We start from the raw sequence: 21,990 nt of genomic DNA on the forward strand, positions 1-21,990 counted from the left end.
ACATAGAGTGCTGTGCTGAAAAACCTGTGTGTTTATATCTCCCATCTTCTTTCTGCCTCCATCTAGAGCTCAATCCTGGAAAGCAAAAAGCAGGGCTTGACGAATCCCAGGCTCCAGGGACCCATGGCATCCTAAAAAAATTAACTGCAGCACCTAGAGAAGTCAGAGGCAGAGTTAGTTAATAAAATCATGCTTTGGACACATTATGCGAAAACCCAGCTCCCTTCAGAAGTCCATAATGCTGGGGAAAGTGGAAGGAAAGAGAAGAAGAGGGTGACCAGCAGCAAGGTGGATGGACTTGATTACGACAGCTATGAATGTACCACTTAGAGACCTTAAAGGCCAATCATCCTGGAGAGAATCTGTGTGGGCGCTAAAAGTAGACACCAACTTGACGGCACTTAATCAATCAATCATGATGGGCTACATAGGCCAAGCCAAATTTAGCCGACCAGCCCCTTTTAGTGGTTCATCACGAGTTGAAACTTCCTGCTTCTGTGTTTAGGACTGCATGGTGGGGAGGCATCAACCCTTGGCAGGCCATGCTGGTACTGATGGGTTGTGTTCAGCATGATAGGTCACAGGTTAAGCAAGCCTCAATTAAAATGAATCTAATGTATAGCCTTCTTTGTGGAAGGCCATGGATACACAGATTGCCTCACTGAGACTCTAGTCCTCTTCACATGTTATCGGCAAGAGCAGCGCTCACAGTGGAGAAAGTGGGGAGGAATGCCTGTACTCCTTCCCCACATGTTTAGGTTACAAAGTTCAGAGTGTTGTCTGAACCGACTCTCTAAGAATACTTCTGACTCTTGCTTACTACAAAAATTAGGGTTGAAGAAGTGGTCCATAGCATGTGTGCATGTTGATTGTTATCACTAATGCTTTTTTTCTCCCAGATATTTTTTTTAAATAAAATTTTAGAAGCCATGGATTACAAGCACTGAAGCTGGTAGCACAGTGTTTGTGTTCTATCATTATCTTTTGTTTAATTAAAAGCCAATTCTTGCATGAGTGAGTTTGTTCTACTGAAGAGGACTTTACATGCCTTGCTAAATAGTTTGCTTTCTGTTCTTGATCTGGGAAGTGCTTGTCCCAAAATAGTTAGTGCTCTGTATTATATCTGTAGCAATGCTTTAAAAGGTGTTCTCTCAGATGGGCCACATTTGAGTAGAGCATAGATTTACTCACACTTGGCTTGAAAGTTAGAAACTCTGATAGACATGTTGAGAAATAACTTCCTATGCTTCAAAGCCCGCCCTATCCTGTAACCAAATTGCTGACACATCTCCATTTTTGACATACTAAAGGGAGAAAGTATAGGGGTTTGTGTGTGGGTACGCATGTTCATTCTTTTGATCCACTTTTAATTCATGTGTGCAGTCTGATACAAACCAAATTCACAAGATGTGGAAGAGGGTCACGGGGACTCTGATGAAGGTATTTTTTTGCTGATCCACCATGTTTCAAGATGGCAGCCACTCAACATAGACAGCACCTCTTTGTAACACATTTGCTGATATACAAACAGCATATTGAAGGAAAACCTAGGTGAGAGTCACCATACTATAAGAAACAGAGAGTAGGCTCCATTAGTTCTACTAGAACAACCTGCTTAAATAAACATGTACAAATAATAGTCAAGAGTCTCCTCCTTGTATTTATCAACTCTGTGAGAGCTTAGTTTGGGGGATAGAGACACTAGTGACTCTTTGATTGCTATATAACTTTCCTTTTCCAGTACCATCCAAAGCACATCTGGAGCCAACTGTGTGGATTTTTGCAGATGTTATGTTTTGTGAACTTTGCCTCTTTGAGTTTAGCACCCATGGGTGCACTAGAAAGCTCTTGTAGTATGAGTAAGAGACTGAGTTTTTAATTGGGAACTCCCCAGTTCAAATTTTGTATCTGCCCTGAATGCGCTAGATGGCTTTAGGGCAAGTCACTTCCCCTCAGTCTTTGAAGCAATAAGGGGATAATACTTACTTGCCTTACAAGCTGTTGTATGGATTACATCAGGATAATACATGTGCACATTCAAAACACACTCTTCAAACGCTAACTATTCTTATGATTTGATTGTAGTGGGCACATTGATGGTCCTTGGAAGGAAAATGTGTGAGGTTGGTTCCAGAGAACTGCAGCCATAACTGGAAGAAAAAGTGGAAACCACAGTTCCTTCAAGCTTCACTCAAAGACTAAATCTGGCAGCTGGAATTGTGGAAGGTAGCCTTCAAAAAAAAAAGTGGAAGATATTTTTTAGAAATCAGGCAGAGTTTCATTGGTTTCGCCACACCCATCAGGCCTGATGGATACCATAGAGACTGCAAAGCTTGAAGAGCACATGGAAGGCCAGAACAATGAAACTGCGAATGGTTATGCTCGACCTGCTCTCGCTGTCGATGAGGAGAGCAAGAATGGTAGCAGTAGCAAGCAAAAGGGTTTATCCAATGGCTTGCGGAAAAGCACGAAGCAATACCCAGACTATATCCAGATTTCTATGCCTACTGAAACTAGAAACAAGTTCCCTTTGGAATGGTGGAAAACAGGCATTGCTTTTGTGTATGCTCTCTTCAACTTAATTCTAACGACTGTCATGATCACAGTGGTACATGAGAGGGTGCCTCCCAAGGAGCTCAGTCCTCCGTTGCCAGATAAGTTTTTTGATTATATTGATCGCGTGGAATGGGCTTTTTCTGTATCAGAAATTAATGGAATGATACTTGTTGGATTATGGATAATCCAGTGGCTGTTTCTCAGATACAAGTAAGTAGTTTTGCTTGTTCTTGCTATGATAATCCACAAAATTTAAAAATGAGTACAATTCAGTAAAGTGTGCTCTAGATAGATAAATAATTTGGGCCTGAGATACTGTAGGGAGACTTCCAAACCTGCAACAATACAGTTACAGAGTAGGGATGTGCACGAGCTGTTTGTGCAACTGATGGTGGGGAGCGGAGCAGTTCCCTTAAAAAGCAGCTAAGGAGCTTGTCCCTGCATGGCGTCTGCTCTTTAAAAGACCACGCATGGCTGCGGCACTGTTCCCTGCAGCCTCAGCATGGCATCAGCATGCACATGGCCACATGCTGCCTTTTAAAGAGCGGGTGTTGCCGCTGGACAAGCAGCAGGGTGGAGACGAGTAGGTAAAGAGCTCCTTACCTGCTTTTTAAGGCAGCTTTAAGGGTGCCCAGAAAAGGCACCAAATTGGCCTGTGCACATCACTATTACGGAGGTAGAGAGCAATTGTTACCTGCTCCTTGGATGATCAGACTTCCCAGTGACTTGCAGCACATTTTCTCATAAAAGCAGTTGTGGTAATGCTTAAAACATGTTCAGTCATCTTACAAAGCTAGAACTCATTTATTTAAATCTAAAGCAAAGATTACTTAACCCAAAAGAAAGCAAACACAGTAGATATTTAATTTGCTACATCTATGATCTGACTCATATGTGCTAAAAATCCCCACACAGACAGCAGTCCTCTGGTCATAGCCGTGTGGCAAAAGTACTGTATGATAAACCATATGGCTTCCCAGTGATTATTGTGTACTATCTGTGCTTGTGCCCTGTACTTTTTACAGGAATGGGCAAAAGAGCTGGGTATGTAGAGAAGATTAAGGGGAGATAGGACCACCATACTCAAATATCTAAAGGACTGTCGTATAGAAAGAGAAGCAGACTTCTCCTCTGTTACTCCTAAGGGCAGGACTGGAACCAATGGTTTGAAGTTATAAGGAAGCAGATTCAGGCCAGACTTTAGGAGGAATTTACTAACTGTAAGAACTCTTCCAACTTTGGAGCAGTCTATTTTGCACAGTGGCTGGCTCTTCTTCACTAGAAGTTCTCAAACAGACTAGGCAGCCATATGTTGGTCTGTAGTAGATCCTTGCATTTAGAATAAGATGCCTCCAAGGTCCATTCCAACTTTAAAACCCTATGAATCATACCACTGGTCCATATCAGCTCTTCCTCCATACTGCTACAGTGTCGAGGGCTACTCTGCGTGTGGGATTTTAGTGCATTTAAAGCAGGTCTATAATTGTGAATGGTGCAAATTCTGAAAACCCAAAGTTCTAGAATAAAATGTCATAACAGTTTGCCCTGCTGGACTATTGGTATGTACTAAGTCATAAGAAGTATGAAAAGGTCCTCTTAGATCAGTCCACAAATCTATTCCAGCAACTTGTTTCCACAGTGGCCACCCAGTGCTTCTGGGAAGGCCATAGACATGGCATGAAGGCAATAGCTGTTTTGAGAGAAATAACTCCTCCTCCTCCTCCTTTTGGAGCAGGAAGTTGTTCAACTTGTTCATTAGTTGGTCAAGGGTTTCCCTGACCCTTCTGTTGTAAAATTTTGCTGCTTTGTCAGTTCTGGTTCATTTTTATTGTATAAGTAATTTTGTTAAATATATATATATCAACACTGGTTATGATTTTGGCTAAGCCCAAAGGGTGGAATATAAACATTTTAAATATAATTCTTCTTATACTAATACATGTAGAGTACAAATTTTAAGATGGGGTAGGGGCTCTGGTTGAATTCTCCTGGTGTGATAGCAGTAATATGGATACTTCTGGAGTTGCCTTAATTTAATAGAGATGTACTCCATTTACCTGAATCAAAGACTAGGAACATAGGGAGCTGCCATATACTTAGTCAGACCATTGGTCTATCTAGCTCAGTATTGTTTTCACAGACTGGCAGTGGCTTCTCCAAGGTTGCAGGCAGGAATCTCTCTCAGCCCTATTCTGGAGAAGCCAGGGAGGGAACTTGAAACCTTCTTCCCAGAGCGGCTCAATCCTCTGAGGGGAATATCTGACAGTACTCAAACTTCTAGTTTCCCATTCATATACAACCAGGGTAGACCCTGCTTAGCTAAGGGGACAAGTCATGCTTGCTACCACAAGACCAGGTTCTCCCCCCCACCCCCAGATCTTTCATATTAGAAATCAGAGGGTCACCTTAAATTCAGAGTCATCTTGTATTTGAGTAAATACAGATATTTACAGCATAATGCTATTCATGTCTATCTTCAACAGATCAATAGTGGGACGAAGATTCTTTTTTATATTGGGAACTTTGTACCTCTACCGCTGTATTACCATGTATGTCACCACACTACCTGTGCCCGGAATGCATTTTCAGTGTGCTCCAAAGGTAAAAAGTACTACTGCATATATCAATGGTATTCTGTTGTTTTGTGAATGAATTGGGTTGAAATTTTGTATTTTATTTTTTTCACATTTGGAGACTGCCCCAAATTTGTAGACTGGTTTATAACAATATAAAACAGATTAGACATGGAAATCATAAAACAGATTAAAACCACAGTCCAGTGGTTTTAAGAAGTCTTTAGAATTTTTCAAAAAGTTCTCAGAGAGGGGAGGCTCTTATTTCAGCAGGGAGTGCATTCCAGAGTCTCGGGGCAGGGCCAAGACAAGGCCTGCCCCCGTTTGGCCACCAGTCGAGCTGGTTGCAACGGCAGATGGACCTCTTCAGATTATCTCAGTGGGTGGTGGGGTTCATGGCAAAGATGTTCTCTTAAATACCCAGGGCCTAAGCAGTTTAGGGCTTTATAGGTTATAACCAGCACCTTGTATTTTGCCCTGAAACTTATTGGGAGCCAGTGTAGCTCTTTCAGTATAGGAGCGATATGGTCTCTCCGAGATGACCCAGAGACCAAATTGGCTGCCTCATTCTATATCAACTGCAGTTTCTGGACTATGTACAAAGAAACCCAAACAGAGTAGATTGCAGTAGTCAAGTCTGAAGGTTAGCAGCAGTGTTCTCTCTAATTTTTTTTTCATCTGTGTGTGGAATGAGTTTTGTTCTGGGCGGCAGTATCAAGCAGTGTGTGCACACATGCATTAAAAGTGGGGTCTTCCTGATTCAACCTTAGCGGAAATGTGTGAGGCAGGCGCATTCACATGCGCCCGCCTTAGAAGGAACAGTGGTTAGCAGCAGATGTACCACTGTTCTGAGGTTATCTCAAGAAGCAGATGCAGCTGGCATATTGGTTGAAGCTGACAGAAAGCACCTCTGGTCACCTGGGACACCAGGAGGAGTTTGGGATCCAGAAACACCTCCAGACTACGCACCTGTTCCTTCTGGGGAAGTGTGACCACATCCAGAATGGGCAGATTGAAATCATCTCCTGAGTTCTGACCCCACACAATAAGTACCTCTGTCTTATTTGGATTCAGTCTGAGTTTGTTATCCCTCATCCAGCCCATCACCAGCTCTAGGCAGGCATTTAGGAAGCTTATGCCTTTTCCTTATAATGTCATGGATAAATGGATTTGGGTGTCATCAGCATACTGATAACACCCTGCACCAAATCTCCGGATTTATTTATTTATTATGTATTTAGTTCATTTATATACCATCCCATACAAAAAGGTCCTGGGGCAGTTCACATTATCTCTCCCAGTGGTTTCATGTAGATGTTAAAAAGCATAGCAGACAATGTGGAGCCCTGGGCACAGTATATTAAAAATCAGATTTTGAAGAGCAACAGTCTCCAAGGGACACTATCTGGAATGTGCTCGAGAGGTAGGAGCGGAACCACTGCAAAGCATCCCCCACTGCAACCCCCTCAGACACTCCAGAAGGATACTATGGTTGATTGTATCAAAAGCTGCCGAGAAATCCAAAAGAACCAACGGAGTGACACTCCCTCTATCAATTCCTAATTGGAGATCATCCATCAGGCCAACTAAGGCAGTCTCCACCCCATAGCCTGCTTGAAAGTAAAAATGGGTCTAGATAACCAGTTTCCTCCAAGGAGCTTGGAGGCCATCACCCTCTCTATTACGTTGCCCAACCATGGAAGGTTGGAGATGGGCCTATAGTTGCTGAACCTGGAGGGATCCAACATAGGCTTCTTCAGAAGAGGTCTAATGATTTCCTCCTTAAGGCAAGGAGGCATCCTGTCCTCCTTCAGAGAAGCATTTATAATATCTACCAGGCCTTCTACAACAATCCCCCTGCCAGATAGTATAAGCTATGTCGGATAAGGGTCAAGGGAACAGATCTTAGGTCTCACCGTCCCAAGCATCTGGTCTACATCCTCAGGAGTCACAAATTCTTTGTTCTACCAGATGTATCCTTCAGCTTGTGTATTTTTTTTGTCCTTCATTCTTTTCAGCTCAATGGAGATTCTCAAGCTAAGATTCAACGAATCCTGCGACTAATTTCAGGTGGTGGATTATCTATAACAGGCTCACACATCTTATGTGGAGACTTCCTGTTCAGCGGCCACACTGTAGTGCTAACGCTCACGTACCTATTTATCAAGGAATGTAAGTTTTCAAAGTACTGGTTACTGCAAAAAATACTTCTGGGATGCTTCTGTAGTGAAGTCTAGACTAATGTCACTGTTTCACGTATACAATGTAGTCTGATTCTTCTAGTACTGAAAGTGAAAGAAAGTGTTGGTTTCAGTTTAAGCATACCGGCCACCATGTGGACACATCTTGAAATTGTTCCATGTGCTGCTCTTACTAGATGGCATGCCCTTTCATGTGAAGTTGCTTAATTGCTTGGAATAATTTTTTCCATGGCAGTGCAAACATCCAAAATAGAAAATTGCAGAGACATGGAAAAATAGTGCATTGGTCACATCAAGAACTGTTCAAAACGAATGCTGTATCAAGCAATAACTGCCACCATTAGTAGATGCTGTAGCACAGTGGCGGAGTGAGGGATTCGCAAGACCCCAGGTTCAATCTCTGGCACAGCACCTTCTCTTAAAGAATCTCTGACAGCAAGGTTTGTGTAGACTTCTGCCAGAATTCTTGGGCAGTAGTTCTCAGTCAGAGCAGATAATAATCAGCCTGGATCAATAATTCCCAAACTATGCCATGCAGTCCTGTCCCTAACAATTAAGTAAAGTATGCCATCAAGTTGATTTTGACTCCTGGCACCCACAGAGCCCTGTGGTTTCCTTTGGTAGAATACAGGAGGGGTTTACCATTGTCTCCTCCCATGCAGTATGAGATGATGCCTTTCAGCATCTTCCTATATCACTGCTACCCAATATGGTACCAGCGGGGATTTGAACCGGTAACCTCCTTCTTGTTAGTCAAGCATTTCCCCACTGCACCATTAGGTGGCTTCCCTAACAATTAAAGGTAAAGTGTGCCATCAAGTCGATTTCGACTCCTGGCGCCCACAGAGCCCTGTGGTTTTCTTTAGTAGAATACAATTAGCCACTCTCTATTGGCAATGTGGAATTTTCTTTGGGCAAAGGATGTGGGATGAGAGGCTTTTCTTAAAAGCCTTTTTAACCATTGTATCAACTTTAAGAGCACTCATTTTTTCCCCAAAGTCTAAAATAAGACCGGAAATGACCTTATGATGTGATGCAAGTCAGTTCCTGCCTCACTCTAGACTTTTTTTTTAAGTGACTAGCATTAGCCAGCCTCCAAGAATGTTATTAAAACCACCCCCATCCCAAAAAACAAACAAACTACCCACCCTCCTGCAGCAGGTGAGTATATTTCTTTGCAGAGCAGGGGTTTAGAAAGAAGGCTAATGCCCTGAGAAGATGGCTAGCATGCCCAGTAATGAAGGCGTTGAGCTCAAAATGTTCATCCACAAAGGAGGCTATCCATTGTGTCTCTGTGTGATTCACAGCTCTGGCCTTGCCTCTAGGATGGCCTTGCCTCTAAGAGCCCCTGGTGGCGCAGTGGTAAAGCTGCCGCCCTGTAACCAGAAGGTTGCAAGTTCGATCCTGACCAAGGGCTCAAGGTTGACTCAGCCTTCCATCCTTCCGAGGTCGGTAAAATGAGTACCCAGAATGTTGGGGGGGAATATGCTAAATCATTGTAAACTGCTTAGAGAGCTTCCAGCTATAGAGTGGTATATAAATGTAAGTGCTAGGATGGCTTCCACTGGGGAGAGCAGATCATTCAACAGTGTGTCTGCATCAGGTGTGATTTTTGCCCTAAGTCACTCCGATCTACAATAAGGAGCCACTGTCTCCGATGAAGCTGCCTGTTGGGTCCCTGCTCGGTACTTCCAGTCACTGGGGCTCTACTGAGAGTGTTGGTGTTACATGCTCTAAAGATAAAGCTTTTATAACTACAGGAGTGAAGTGTGGCCCCTTGGAGTAAGGGAGATAATGAAAAAAAACAGGGAGGGGTGGAACTGGGGGGTCCTCAGGAGCTGGGGGCCCCAGGTTTTTTGAACCCATCTGCTCAATTATAATGATACCCCTTACTAAATGGACTGATGGTCTGTATCCGGTAGCTGCATATGCCGCATATGCCCAAATAGCCTTAGTGTGACAACCATAATGGGCAAATCAGCCCTCAGGGTCATAGGCTAGCAACCAGACCTCACTAGATTTTGAATCTCTGCCTATAAAGTAGAAATGCTTCCCATGTTAACGTTACTGCTTTGTAATCGAAGTGGACATTTGAATGGAAGACTGCATGTGTGAGAACCGTAAGCTATTTATTCCCTTTAGGGAATGGGATTGCTCTGGGAAGAGCACTTGCATGTAGAAGGTTCCAGGTTCCCTCCCACCCTGGCATTTCCAAGATGGGGCTCAGAGAGACTTCCACCTGTAACCTTGAAGAAGCTGATGCCAGTCTGTGTAGAGAATGCTGAGCTAGATGGACCAGTGGTCTGATTCAGTAGAATGCAGCTTCCTATGTTCCTCCTTCCAAATGGCCATGGAATAAGGGAAATGCCTATAATTAGGAAGAAGACATAGTTTCCAAGAGCAAGTGCTATGCCATTATTCTGAAGCTGAGTGCAATATGCTTCACTGATCCTTCTGAACAGGCATTTTGCCAGTTAAAAAGATGCTTCCTGTGTTCTCATCCCTGTCTATCAATATATTCAGCTCCCTGGCCAGAGAGGACTCTACAAGCTTCCTTTCCCCCTTGCCATTTATTTTTGGATTGAGCAGCATAAGACAGTAGTACACTGCTTAGTTTTGTAGCTAATCGCATAACCTGGATGGAATTGCTTTAAATCGGCACCCATGCAGTCATCTTTCAAAAAGGCAGAGGAAATGAATGATTCTCTGATCTAATTTTGCTATCTCCCTTTCTTTCTCAAATATAATTATATTTTGTGTTCTGCCACGCATATGGGAATGGCTCTTTAATCATAACCATGGATAGTGATAAAAAGACAGTAATATGGTATATTTGATACCATAATTGATCTTGGGTGAATGGATTCATGAAGTGAATATTTGCTTTGACTTCCCACTTGAAGGTAGCAAATTGACAAAGGGCAATTGTATGCTCTTTTGGGGAGATGTTGTAGAACATTTTGCTTCTTTGCTTCTAAGCCGATTCCCTTATTTCTTGTTTTGCTAGATATTGGTGGTTCAGGCAGTAGTGAGGATGGTAGCAGCAAGAAAAGGGGGAGCAATACTGGGGAAAGGTGACAATTGTGTCAGGATCTCAGGCAGAAGACTTTATTATCTGGACATTCTTTTTAGCTGGATATGCCAGAGATTGAACTGCAACTTTCTGTGTTGCATCCTGTCATTTAGCTATGGATTCTCAGCCAATTTTCCATGACGGATCATGCAAGTCAGTTACGTATTTGATGTTCATTTGGTCAGCGGCATAGTGTGATGGTGCACTTCAGTTGCGCAAGCAGCCTTGCTTTCCAAGCACAGGATAAGAGAGATCTGTTTGTGCTGAACTTGCAATATGGGCTCAAATCACATGTCAATTTTTTGCCAGTGAACCAAGCACAGAATTTTGAAACTCTGTGACAGGGTTCAGACATAACATGAAATCATTGTTCTAAACATAGTTAAGAACCCAAACTATGATTTGAGCTTCCAGACAGATAAGCCGTGAGTTGCTTTTCTTTTCTTTTTGCTCAGGATGCAGCTACAGTAGTTAATGCCTTGGCAAAGCAGTGGCTTTAACTGTGGTTTATCAAAGGTTTATGAATTTAGACAATAATGCAAAGCCAGTTGGTATTATCAGTGATTTGCAAACCAACTTTATAGGGCCAGAACCTGCTGGGTTGGCTCCAAATCATGGTTTCCGGGCAGTCTCAGGCTCAGACACAATGTGAAGCGATGGCTTATCTTTAAAAACAAAAACAGCCATGGTTTCTCATTATATGTTCATGTGTATGCATTTTTGCATACCAATAAGTACAAAGTAAATATAGGAATAGTCTCTCTAATGTAAAACAATTTCTTATATATGCTTTTCTTTGGACAGATTCCCCTCGTCACTTTTGGTGGTATCACTTGATCTGTTGGTTGATGAGTGTTGCTGGAATAATCTGCATCCTGGTGGGACATGAACACTACACTGTAGATGTCGTCATTGCTTATTACATCACTACAAGACTCTTCTGGTGGTACCATTCAATGGCTAACGAAAAGGTGAGTAATATAGCAACTTCAAAATAAATACTGGCAACTTGAGAGAGAGTTTTCTTTTCAAAATGCATAATGCAAGACAATTTCTAGATTAAACTGGACTAGAATTTTTCTCAGGTTCTTTTTGAAAGACGCCATTCAACCCTTGGAAGGAGAAGAATGAACCATATATGGTTCAATGTCTATAATTCCAGAAATAGTTGTGATGCAAACCAGCCCCATGCATGTATACTGAGGAATAAGTCCAGTGCACCTCAGTTCTAAGTGAATGTGCACAAGAATACAGCCATAGGCATTTAGCTGTTCAATTTAGTTGCATTGCTTTTAAAGCAACTTAAGAACATAAGAACAGCCCTGCTGGATCAAGCCCAAGGCCCGTCTAGTCCAGCATCCTGTTTCACACAGTGGCCCATCAGGTGCCGCTCTAAGCCTACAAGTTTAGGGTTGAGGGCATGCCCTCTCTCCTGCTGTTACTCCCCTGCAACTGGTATTCAGAGGCATCCTGCTTCTGAGGCTGGAGGTGGCCTGTAGCCATGAAGTTATCCAAACCCCCATCTTAGTTGCAGTTAATTTGCAGAATTGCACTAATAGTGCTTTGGCTGCACTATTCATGCCATTTTGAAAAGAAGAGGTTTTAAGGGCAAAATGCCATAAACATTTCAGGAAATAAAGCAGAATTATCTGAATTATTCTTTATAAAGGCTATGGCCAGGAGCACTTTTCATCAGCTTCAGTTGATTGGACAGTTGCATCCATTCTTTGAAGATAATGATCTCAAAACAGTGGTGCATCAGCTGGTAACCTCCAGCCTTGACTATTGCAATGCACTCTACATGGGGCTGCCTTTGTATGTAGTTCGGAATCTTCAGCTAGTCCAAAATGCGGCAGCCAGACTAGTCTCTGGGACAACTCAGAGAGACCATATTATGCCTGTTTTGAAACAGCTGCACTGGCTGCCGATATGTTTCTGGGCAAAATACAAAGTGCTGGTTATTACTTTTAAAGCCCTGAACGGCTTAGGTCCAGGTTACTTTAGAGTGTGTGCCTTTTTCTGCATGATTCCCACTGCACGTTAAGGTCATCTGGAGAGGACCATCTCCAGCTCCCAGCAGTGAGGCTGGTGGCGACTCAGAACTGGGTCTTCTCTGTAGCTGTTCCTGGGCTGTGGAATACACTCCCTGCAGAAATCCAGGGTTGGTCATACTGTTCTAGAAGCCCTTAACAGTTGTCCTGGTGGGTGTCAGCTCTCTGTGCCTTAATTTTTAATTGGCTTGAATGGCCATGAGGCTGAGCTCAGTGGCACAGCATCTGCTTTGCATGCAGAAGGTCCCAGGTTGAATTCCTGACATCTCCAGCTAGGATTAGAAAAGACATAAGGAACATAGGAAGCTGCCATATAGTCAGACCACTGGTCCATCTCAAGCTCAGTATTGTCTAAACAGACTGGCAGCAGCTTCTGCAAGGTTGCAGGCAGGACTCTCTCTCAGCACTATCTACCTTCCACCTGAAATCCTGGAGAAGCCGCTGTCAGTGTAGACTATACTAAGTTATATGGGCCAATGGTCTGATTTGGTATCCGGCAACTTCCTATGTGCTTAATACCAAGCCCAAAGGGATTCATGTAGTGATTCTACTCAAGACACATTAAAAAAGGCTGAGCCAGTTCTTGTACATAACTTGTGCTTGATGGACTAAGGGACAGTTCAAATGAAGAACGGCCTCTGCACGTGATCTCATTGGGACCATGGCGAGAACCCTGACGTCAGTAAAGGATGTGTTGATGTAATCTTGGCACATTTGTATGTGAGGGGTGTTCATTGCAACTGCTCCTTCATGCACGCTATAAAACCACCCCTAAATAATGAACTGACACTGGTAGAGAAGGCATTAAATCATATCGCATGCTAATAACTCTCAGTCCCTTCCTAGACAATCCAACAGTTTTAACAGTCACACTCCCATTTCTCTCTCCCTTAATCACCTTGGAATTTCCGTTCACTCTCCCAGCTGCCTCCAGAATGTGCACTCCCACTTATAGGAGGCAAGCACTTTTCAAATCCCAGTTCAAATTCTACCTCTCCCATTTGTTTACTGAGATGCTAGCTACTTCACTGGCTGTGACTTCTCTGAATAAGCAAATGCTGATGCCATCCAAACTTACCAGATTTTAAGAAGCAAAATGGGAGTCATTTCTCCCTGCATACAAAACATTGCTTACAAATACAGTGGTTTGTTTGGAAAGCATACCAAACCATTTACAATAAGCAACTCTAAGGTGCAGAGGATGGTTTGAAGGAACCTAGTGTATTTTAATATATGAAGTTTAAAAAATGTTATTTATTAATCATATTTCTATGCTGCCTGATATAGAAATCTCCAGGCATGTCAATAGGCCTTGATCTGTCCATTACCTGGAATGGAGATGGTCTAGGAATCCCATGTATGGCGTTCCAGCCTCCTTAGATGAGGAGAGGGATACAAAAAGCACTACTTTGCAAGGTTTTCTTTTACTAGACTTCAGTTTCAAATGAGGCCTGTTTCAGGCATTATAAAATTATATTACCAAAAAACAACTTAGTGTGGGAAGGACTGGGATAAGTTCCTCTTGATCATCCTCTTTGAATATTCTATCCATGGATTTTCATGCTTTTTGCTCCACAGAGTAACATCCTGTGTAATGAAAAGTACTTAAAACATTTCCAGTGGACCCATGTGTATTTTGTTACAGTAAACAGAATATTTTCCCCTTCCCTCTTCATGCAGAACTTGAAGGTCTCTTCACAGACAAACTTTCTGTCTCGAGCATGGTGGTATCCAGTATTTAATTTCTTTGAGAAGAATGTACAAGGCTCAGTCCCTTGCTGTTTTTCATGGCCAATATCCTGGCCCCCTAGCTGTTTCAAATCTTCATGCAAAAAATATTCTCGGGTTCAGAAGACTGGAGAGGACAATGAAAAATCTACCTGAAGAAAGTTAAGGCAAGAAAATGGATCTGCTGTTTGCTTTCATCAGAAACATTTGTGCTATTACCAAAGCTCTTAAGAGGACTAGATTGTTAATGGGAGATGTGGACCAAACTTTATGCAACTGATTTGAGAAAAGACTATTGCAGACAAAATATATGTGTGTGTGTGTATACATATACATTATCCCTTGGTATGGTTTTTTCCCCCCTCCCCCTAGTCAAATTGTACAGTTCCATCCTACTCTTCATTGCCAGTAGACATTCAGTGGCACTTTGGTGCCAGAAGAAGACTTCCTGAAGAGAAGAGGAGCCAGGACTTTGGTTTCTTAATGAGATTAAGAGATGCCAAAGAACACATGACACCATCTGTTGTTAAATATCACTCACCCATAGAAGCACGGAAACAAAATATCAGCTTCAGAACCCTGAAGTATGATGAGCAAAACCATAAGAAATGTTAAAGGCACAATGCTGGTCTCTCTCAATATACAGAGAATAACTGAAGTTGGTAGGCAATGGTTTTGTTGTCACTAGTGAAGACAAGACCTGTGACTGGTGAAACCAGAAGAGAGCCTTGGTTTTTTATATATATATATAAATATATATAATGTATACCAAATATATTATGACCCTGTAATGTCACCACAGTTTCCATATACTCTATTGACTTTTACATTTTTTTTAAATAAGTGGTAATTTTATATGTGAAAATAAAAGCTATTTTACTTGATGATATTGTAAGCTAGAAATAATGTCTGCTAACGTCATTGGGGTTCTACAAGGAGGGAAAGTAATTTATTGTTAAAATGCTTATAAGTTAGGCAAGATAATTATTTAAATTCCTGCTGGTCAGTTAGCTTGTGCGAATGTAGGGTGTGTGTGCGTGTGCATAACACTTTTGAGAATATTTGATACAGTGAATGCTCAAAATATGGAACTGTAATCCCAAGAGAACGTTGACAATCCCTCCTCAAACAGCTACCACTGAGTCTGGACAAAAGATTATTTGTCCAGACTCATGTTAATGCAGACTAATGGCCATTGTCTGCATTAACATTATAATTCTGAATGTTCACCAGATTCTTGTGGAATTGTCAACATTCCCTTATGATTCTCTGCACACATGGCCACAGATTTACACGTGAATTCGCAAATTATATATGAACTAAGAAGATGGTAATGATCATGGGATGCAATACTCCTAATGATCCTCAATTCACTCGCTTTGGTCTTGTGTAGCTACCCTCCTGAAATAGGATTCATTGAACACTTTAAAAAGAAATGTTAACCATTTTTGTGCAATGTGACACCAAGTCTGAGAGCCGGGTGTGGTGCATTTACAAACTAACATTATTGTGTTTTCCCTTGGCACGAATTTCATTTGTTCAAAATCTTGTGCCAAGACTGTTCACTGCAATAGGTTTGTGTGTGTCACTGTTGTTGAACACTACTTATTATTAAATGGCCACTTGGCCAGTCTGCTACTTTCTTGTGTATCAAGGTTTGCTTGATTGGATAAAGTGTATATATCATATAAACTTAATATATGGAAGTGCTCTGATGTTTGTTACACTACTGTGCAGAGAAGCTAACAGGGCCCACTTTTATTCTGTTTTGTGTAGGAATCCAATAGTGCCATTTCTGTTATATTGCACAGCTAATTATGTTGTATTTTTTCCTTGCCAGTTCTTTTATTTTAAATTTGTTAAAAAAAACAGACGCAAAATAATTAAATTCACTTTAATCAGTTGTTTAGAATTTTTAAATAATGCCCTTTTAAAAATTGGCTAACGAGCAAATGTAATCAGAAAACTTGTTTTGATTTGAAATTTAGAATGTAGCTTCTTCCATCTACAGGGCCAGTTACCATAAACGGTTAAGCTAATTCAAGTATTAGTTCGAAGATCACTTTGGCAACAGCAATAAATCAGGGCAATAAGTAATGCATCCTGACTGTGGAAGGATAGCAAAGCCCTGTCATCCAGCCAGATGCCTTACTTCTACAGGTTATTTTTTTTTCCCCATCACCAATATATTTAACATGCACACTCACTCTCAAGTTGATTCTAGGCACATATGTTATAGCATGTGTGTTTACAGATAACCAAACGTTTCCGTAAACACAATGAGATGCAATGACACAACTTATCCCAAAAGTGTCATCTTCTGGGAAATGGTATTTATGATCCAGAGAAAAGTATAAGGGGAGGACTGAACGTCAGATGGGACTCTCACTGTATGAATATAGCATGAAATCTGAGTGTAGATCATTGTCTGTACCAATACAGTAGGCTGGTTCTCCCAATCTGCCAGAGGGTAGGACAAATGTTCTACTCATATTTGGGAGCTCTGTGTGTGCTCCCATTTTGTGATCTTGTGTAAGTAAAAGCAAGGTAGGTGGTGGGGTGAGTGATTGCCTGTGAGGCTTGCACTGGATAGGGGGGCTCTGTCCTACCCAGCATCTGTACCCACCTGTTTACAGAGGCAGGCGGAAAAGCCTGGCTACCCAGAGGAAGCCCTGCACACAATCATTTTCCCTACCTCCTACATTGCTTTTTATTTGTTTGTGATCACAAAATGGACACATGGGCAGCTCCCAGACATGGGTAGGACACTTGTCCTGCTGGCCATGAGAACCAGCCTAATATGTACACAGGCATTTGTCCCATAAGAATGTGCACCCGATTTGTATTATCTTGCTCCTGCACCAAGTATTTCCCATATAGATAGTCTATCACTTCTGAAGCAGCCCTCAAACTGGACTGAATCTTGAATGTTTTAAAGGCAACTTGCAAGGTAGTTGCAGGCTTTAGAGCAGGGGTGGGCCACAATTGTGGCTGAGGATGATGGAAGTTGTTATTCAACAGCAGCTGGAGGAGGCCCTTCTGCCCACCCCTGCTTTAAAGGAAAAGGTTCTGCTGTGCACCTCCCTGTTGCAGGTGTGTTAATCGGCTCAGTCCAGTGGCAAAGGACAAGAGTTAGAAGTTAGAAACAGGCTTTTCCCTCAAGTCTGTCTTCTGTTTAAAGTGTTCCGAGAAGTAGTTTAGAGATTTGCTGGGAAAGTACTGAGAGAGAGCCCAAACGCTTGAGCATCATGACTAGTGCGTGCACATCTTGCCTCACTGGGTTGTTACCAATGAGTAGACCTCAAGCCGTTTTTCAACACGTTCATCAAGTGCAAGGAAAGGGGAACCAAACCAGGCTGAGTGGGTACAGTCCCCTGTGTGTCGCTATGTCCAGCCTTTTTGGCAGCAAAGGGCAATACTAAATGTGGAGAGGGTTCCTCCATGCAAGATGGAGCATTCCAGGTTTCCACATCATGTAGAGGAAACCCTCCATGCATTTGTTGCTGTCCTCCACAGACATTTACTAAACCTAGTGTAGTCTGGGTAAGAACAGCCCTGCTGGATCAGGCCCAAGGCCCATCTAGTCCAGCATCCTGTTTCGCACAGTGGCCCTCCAGATGCCACTGGAAGCCCCCTGCCTTCGCTTTTGTTCTGGGACTTTAAGCAAAGTCTCTTGCTAGTTCCCTTATCTTTCTCTTACTCTCTCACCTCTTGTGGGGGCAAAAGAGAGGGAGCGGTTTGTGGCTTCCAAATAAAGCATGGCATTTTAACTAAAGTTACTAATTGGACAACTTCAAACTTGTCCTGTTCTAAATGTACGTGTCTCTTATGCAGAAATAATTTTTATTGTCTTCTCTTCACGGGCAACCTGAGAGGCACAGCTTGGACACCAGGCCAGTCCAAAATAGTCAAGTAGCTCCACCACTCTATAGTCCTTTTACCAGTTTGCTGTTGGTTATTGTGTGTGTGTGTGTGTGTGTGTGTGTGTGTGTGTGTGTGTGAGTTTTAGTAATCTTGAAAAGAGAAGTCCTTGGTTATAGACAGCTGGTTCTTTGGACAGTTTTGTGATTTGTATGGTTTATTTTTCAAATCTGATAAAAGATTTCAGTCCCCTGCTAACTGAGCAGAGGTACTTTTTTTTTAAAAAAAAAAGTGGTGATTCTCTTTGTTTAGCAGGGGGAGAGCAACTGGCCCTGTCTATCCCCAGCATAGCATTCCTCCAGTGGGAGTTGCTAGTGTTGTGTCTTATGTTTCTTTTTTAGATTGTGAGCCCTTTGGGGACAGGGGAGCCATTTTATTAATTTTTTTATTTCTCTCTGGGCTTTCTCTCTCTCTCTCCACACACACCACTATTTCCCAAAGCGGAAATAGAGAAATAAAGAGAGAGAGAGATATTTTCTGTCAAGTAACAGTTGCATAGAACTGCAGCCAATTCTATAGAGTTTATTCCAAGTAAAGCCTTAATGAACTCATTGGGGCTTACTCCCAAGTAACTGCTGTGTGCATAGGATTGCAGGCCAAGGACATATCCCAGTAATGTGTGTTGTGAGAGGGAGGGCTTGCTTAAAAAAATTTTTTTTTTAAATGTACTATATGTGCATATTTGTGAGAAGAAAGGAAACCAGTGGGCTCTCTGTGTGGTATTTTCAAGCAGTGTGAAACATATGTATGTAGGTGCTACCTGCAAATAGGTGCTCTAGACTCCAACCCCTCCCCACTTCAGTTGATCTTCTTAGCCTAGTCCTGCATGGGGTGAGGAGAAGAGGGCTGAGATTGCAAGGAGGGGAAGAAGTGGAGGCAACGCTAATAGAAGAAGGGATGGAGCTACTGAGAAGGTGTCATGGGGAATTGAGAGAGAGAGAGAGAGAGAGAGAGAGAGAGAGAGAGAGAGATTCTCTAAGGACAGGATTCCTTTACTCACAGCCAACCAAGCGGTGAATTTATCACTAAATCAGCACTACATAGCCAGCTGCCAAGTGCTGGTATGAATGATGACTTTTGGTTGAGACAAGTAAAAAAAATTGTCTGGAGAAAACCATGGGCTGGTTCTTTCTAACTTTAGGGTTGGACCTGCCTACTATTAGCCCCGCCTATGGCTACCCTAGTTCCCTCTCCTCCCCTCTGACCCCCACCCCAGCCCCAAGAGGCAGCTGCCCCCACTGAACTAAATGTTACTGAGGTTCAGATATGACAGTTAGCCAAGGAATACTTTTGGGGGGGGGGGATATTTTTTTTCTGCTTGAAAACAAGTGTATGGCTTAACCACCTCATTATTAGACAAATGGGGGGTAAAATAGTGAAGGGCTCTTCAGAATTTAGTCCTCTGTAGAGAACAGTGTGAGCAGAGGGCAAATGGGAATGTGCAAGTTAGCCACTGATAGCTACAAAACTGGATGTCCCTGCTACCTACACCCTGAGTGTCCTTGTATATAGCATCTATCTCGAAAGGATGGTGCTGAACATGGAGGGTTCTAGTCAGCACTGGAGTGTATTTGTTCTTGTGTTCCCATTTGCCCTCCTTCATGTGTTGAAGACCATCATTCAAAGAGGACTTAAAAATTGCAATTCATTCTGATTCTTAGTAGACTTCTCATTTTTGTACAAGTGGATATATATTGTTAGACTAACGCCAAATATATTTCCTGTACCAGGTTTTTGCACAGCTTGTGAATCAGCAGCCATGTCTGGTGGACCAATGCCTTAAGTAAATTTTCCTGGGTTTTGCGGCCTGCCTAGGACTGCCCAACCAGGGGAAAGTTGAGCACTCAGCTGGTCACCATACCATTGAAGGTCACAAGTTGTGCAGTCCTGACCAGTGCTGTGTTATAGGTTTCCTGCTAAATATTTACACTGTCGACCCTTCTTGGAAAGTGTTTACAAGCCTCTGATGATGATCCTAAGGGGGGAAATATACATGGCAGGAGCTTAAATGTGAGCTTCAGTAAATTTTATATTTTAAAAGTACTTTTCTGTATAGGATAAAGACATGTCTTGTATTTCCAAGCATATGCAGACTACATGCTCAAGAGGAACTTAAATATCTATAGATGTATGATGTGCCTGGCAATTGCTATAGTAAGATTTTAGCATGTTTGAAAGTAAAAAGCTAATTTTAAAATATTCAGAATTGCTATTGTGATCACACAGATCCATCGTTTATCTCACTTTATGGGTCTCTTATGAATCAAATAATCCTTAAACACACCAAGTTTCTATCAGTCAAGAATAATTCCAGCACAGATGCAATTTCTTGAACTTGTTTTGTTCTCCAAATAAGAAGTATATATGTTGTTTCTCTTTGTCAATGAAGTGCCTCTGATAACAATTTTGAAGTAGTGGGAACTGTTCTAGGTGCTTATTTGTTCAGGTGCTTGAAAGTAGGTTTCACAATCTAACTTCAAGAAAGAATTTTATAGCTCACTTCTGTGGAGTATTAGGCACACATAGGTATGCTTGAAGCCTGTTGGTTTTTAATTGACTGAAGTGTGCCTGCATAAAATCAGAATGAGAAGTTTTAGCCATAGTTGTAGCTTCTAAAAGGGGGGAGGGGATGTGTCATGATAATTTTGTAACTACAAATAACTTGCAACACATCTCTTGAGATATAAATTAGTTACTAAACCTAGGTATATAATAAAGCAATGCAGATAGGATATCTACAGTGTCTATTGGCCCCCTCTAATGGACACAAGTGGTATTGCATTGCTTTTCGGCATTGATGAGCATATTTTTGTGGCTTAATCCTCAAGGACTGATTTAGTTCAAAGTAAAAAGACATTTTATATTTTTGCCCATATACAGTTTGCATTAAAGAGAAACTTAATTACCTTTTTGCCTATACTGCTACTGCTTTTTTAATGCCTCTCTGGTTTGGCCCCAGAGGCATAAATAAAGAAATACTATGTACTATGAAAATGTCCGCAATTGTTTGTGTGTGGGGGGGGGGGGGGGTTGGTTATAAACAGGGGCGGGGGGAGTTGTGATTATGGGCAACTGGTATCCACATGAGATTTGCAAACCGAATTATCTATGGTCTGCCACAACATTCTTCACTGACAGTTATAAAAGTTTCTAAATTGTATAAATACTTTAATATTTTGATGCAAGCACTGTGAACAGTATGAATATTTCAAACATGGGCATTCAGCTCTGGCTCATTCTATAGCAACATGGCTTGTACCAGTTTTGTACTAGTAATCGTAGTCCAATAGAAACCAAATACACAGCACAAAGGAAGAGAGTATTTCTATTTTGATCTGCCATCCTGGTTCAAGAGGGTAGCCATTCCAAGTGTAAGCATCATCCCCCTTAGGGCACATCTGTTTACAGGCTGCAGCCGCTACTACTACTACTACACATACAATTTACAGCATCTCCAGCCTCAGATGCAAGATGTCGCTGAATAGCAGGTGCAGGGGGAGCAACAACAGGATAAAGGGTGTGCCCTCATCTCTTGCCTGTGGTAGAGATGTGCCAAAACACGATTCAGAAGCCAAATCGCCGGCACAATCCCTTTAAAAATGAGAGCTTCCACAGCATGGTTACTGACCATGCAAATAGCCACCGTGCATGCACAGAGGGTATGTGCATGTTGGTGTTGCATGAAGGGGCAGCTGAGAATTGCCCCACTGATGCGCAAAGATATCTGGGGGAAAGGCCAGGATTACCTAACTGGCAGCAAAGGGAGGAGGAGCAGGTATGGACTTGCTCTCCTTGTTAATGGGCTTGGAAGCCCTCGTTTTTAAAGGGATCATGTAGGCGATTCAGCTTCCGAATTGTTTGTTGGCACATCCCTACCTGTGGACTTC

The 21,990-nt window shown here is 42.2% G+C and overlaps 1 protein-coding gene across 6 annotated transcripts in view; it reads left to right on the forward strand.

Annotated features, from left to right (window-relative positions):
* The window catches only part of SGMS2 (sphingomyelin synthase 2), a 63,143-nt gene extending 42,042 nt beyond the window's left edge, over window positions 1-21,101 (forward strand). For all 6 annotated transcript variants that reach the window (XM_053258159.1, XM_053258162.1, XM_053258157.1 and 3 more), the window contains exons 2-6: window positions 2,086-2,766; window positions 5,040-5,157; window positions 7,148-7,301; window positions 11,208-11,374; window positions 14,135-21,101. In XM_053258159.1, coding sequence (XP_053114134.1) covers window positions 2,309-2,766; window positions 5,040-5,157; window positions 7,148-7,301; window positions 11,208-11,374; window positions 14,135-14,338 — 1,101 coding nt within the window. In that variant the 5' untranslated portion in view covers window positions 2,086-2,308 and the 3' untranslated portion in view covers window positions 14,339-21,101. The remainder of the gene's footprint in view (window positions 1-2,085; window positions 2,767-5,039; window positions 5,158-7,147; window positions 7,302-11,207; window positions 11,375-14,134) is intronic.
* Window positions 21,102-21,990: the final 889 nt, after the last annotated feature.

This window comes from Hemicordylus capensis, chromosome 5 (assembly GCF_027244095.1).
Source record: "Hemicordylus capensis ecotype Gifberg chromosome 5, rHemCap1.1.pri, whole genome shotgun sequence".
Classification (NCBI taxonomy): Eukaryota; Metazoa; Chordata; class Lepidosauria; order Squamata; family Cordylidae; genus Hemicordylus; species Hemicordylus capensis.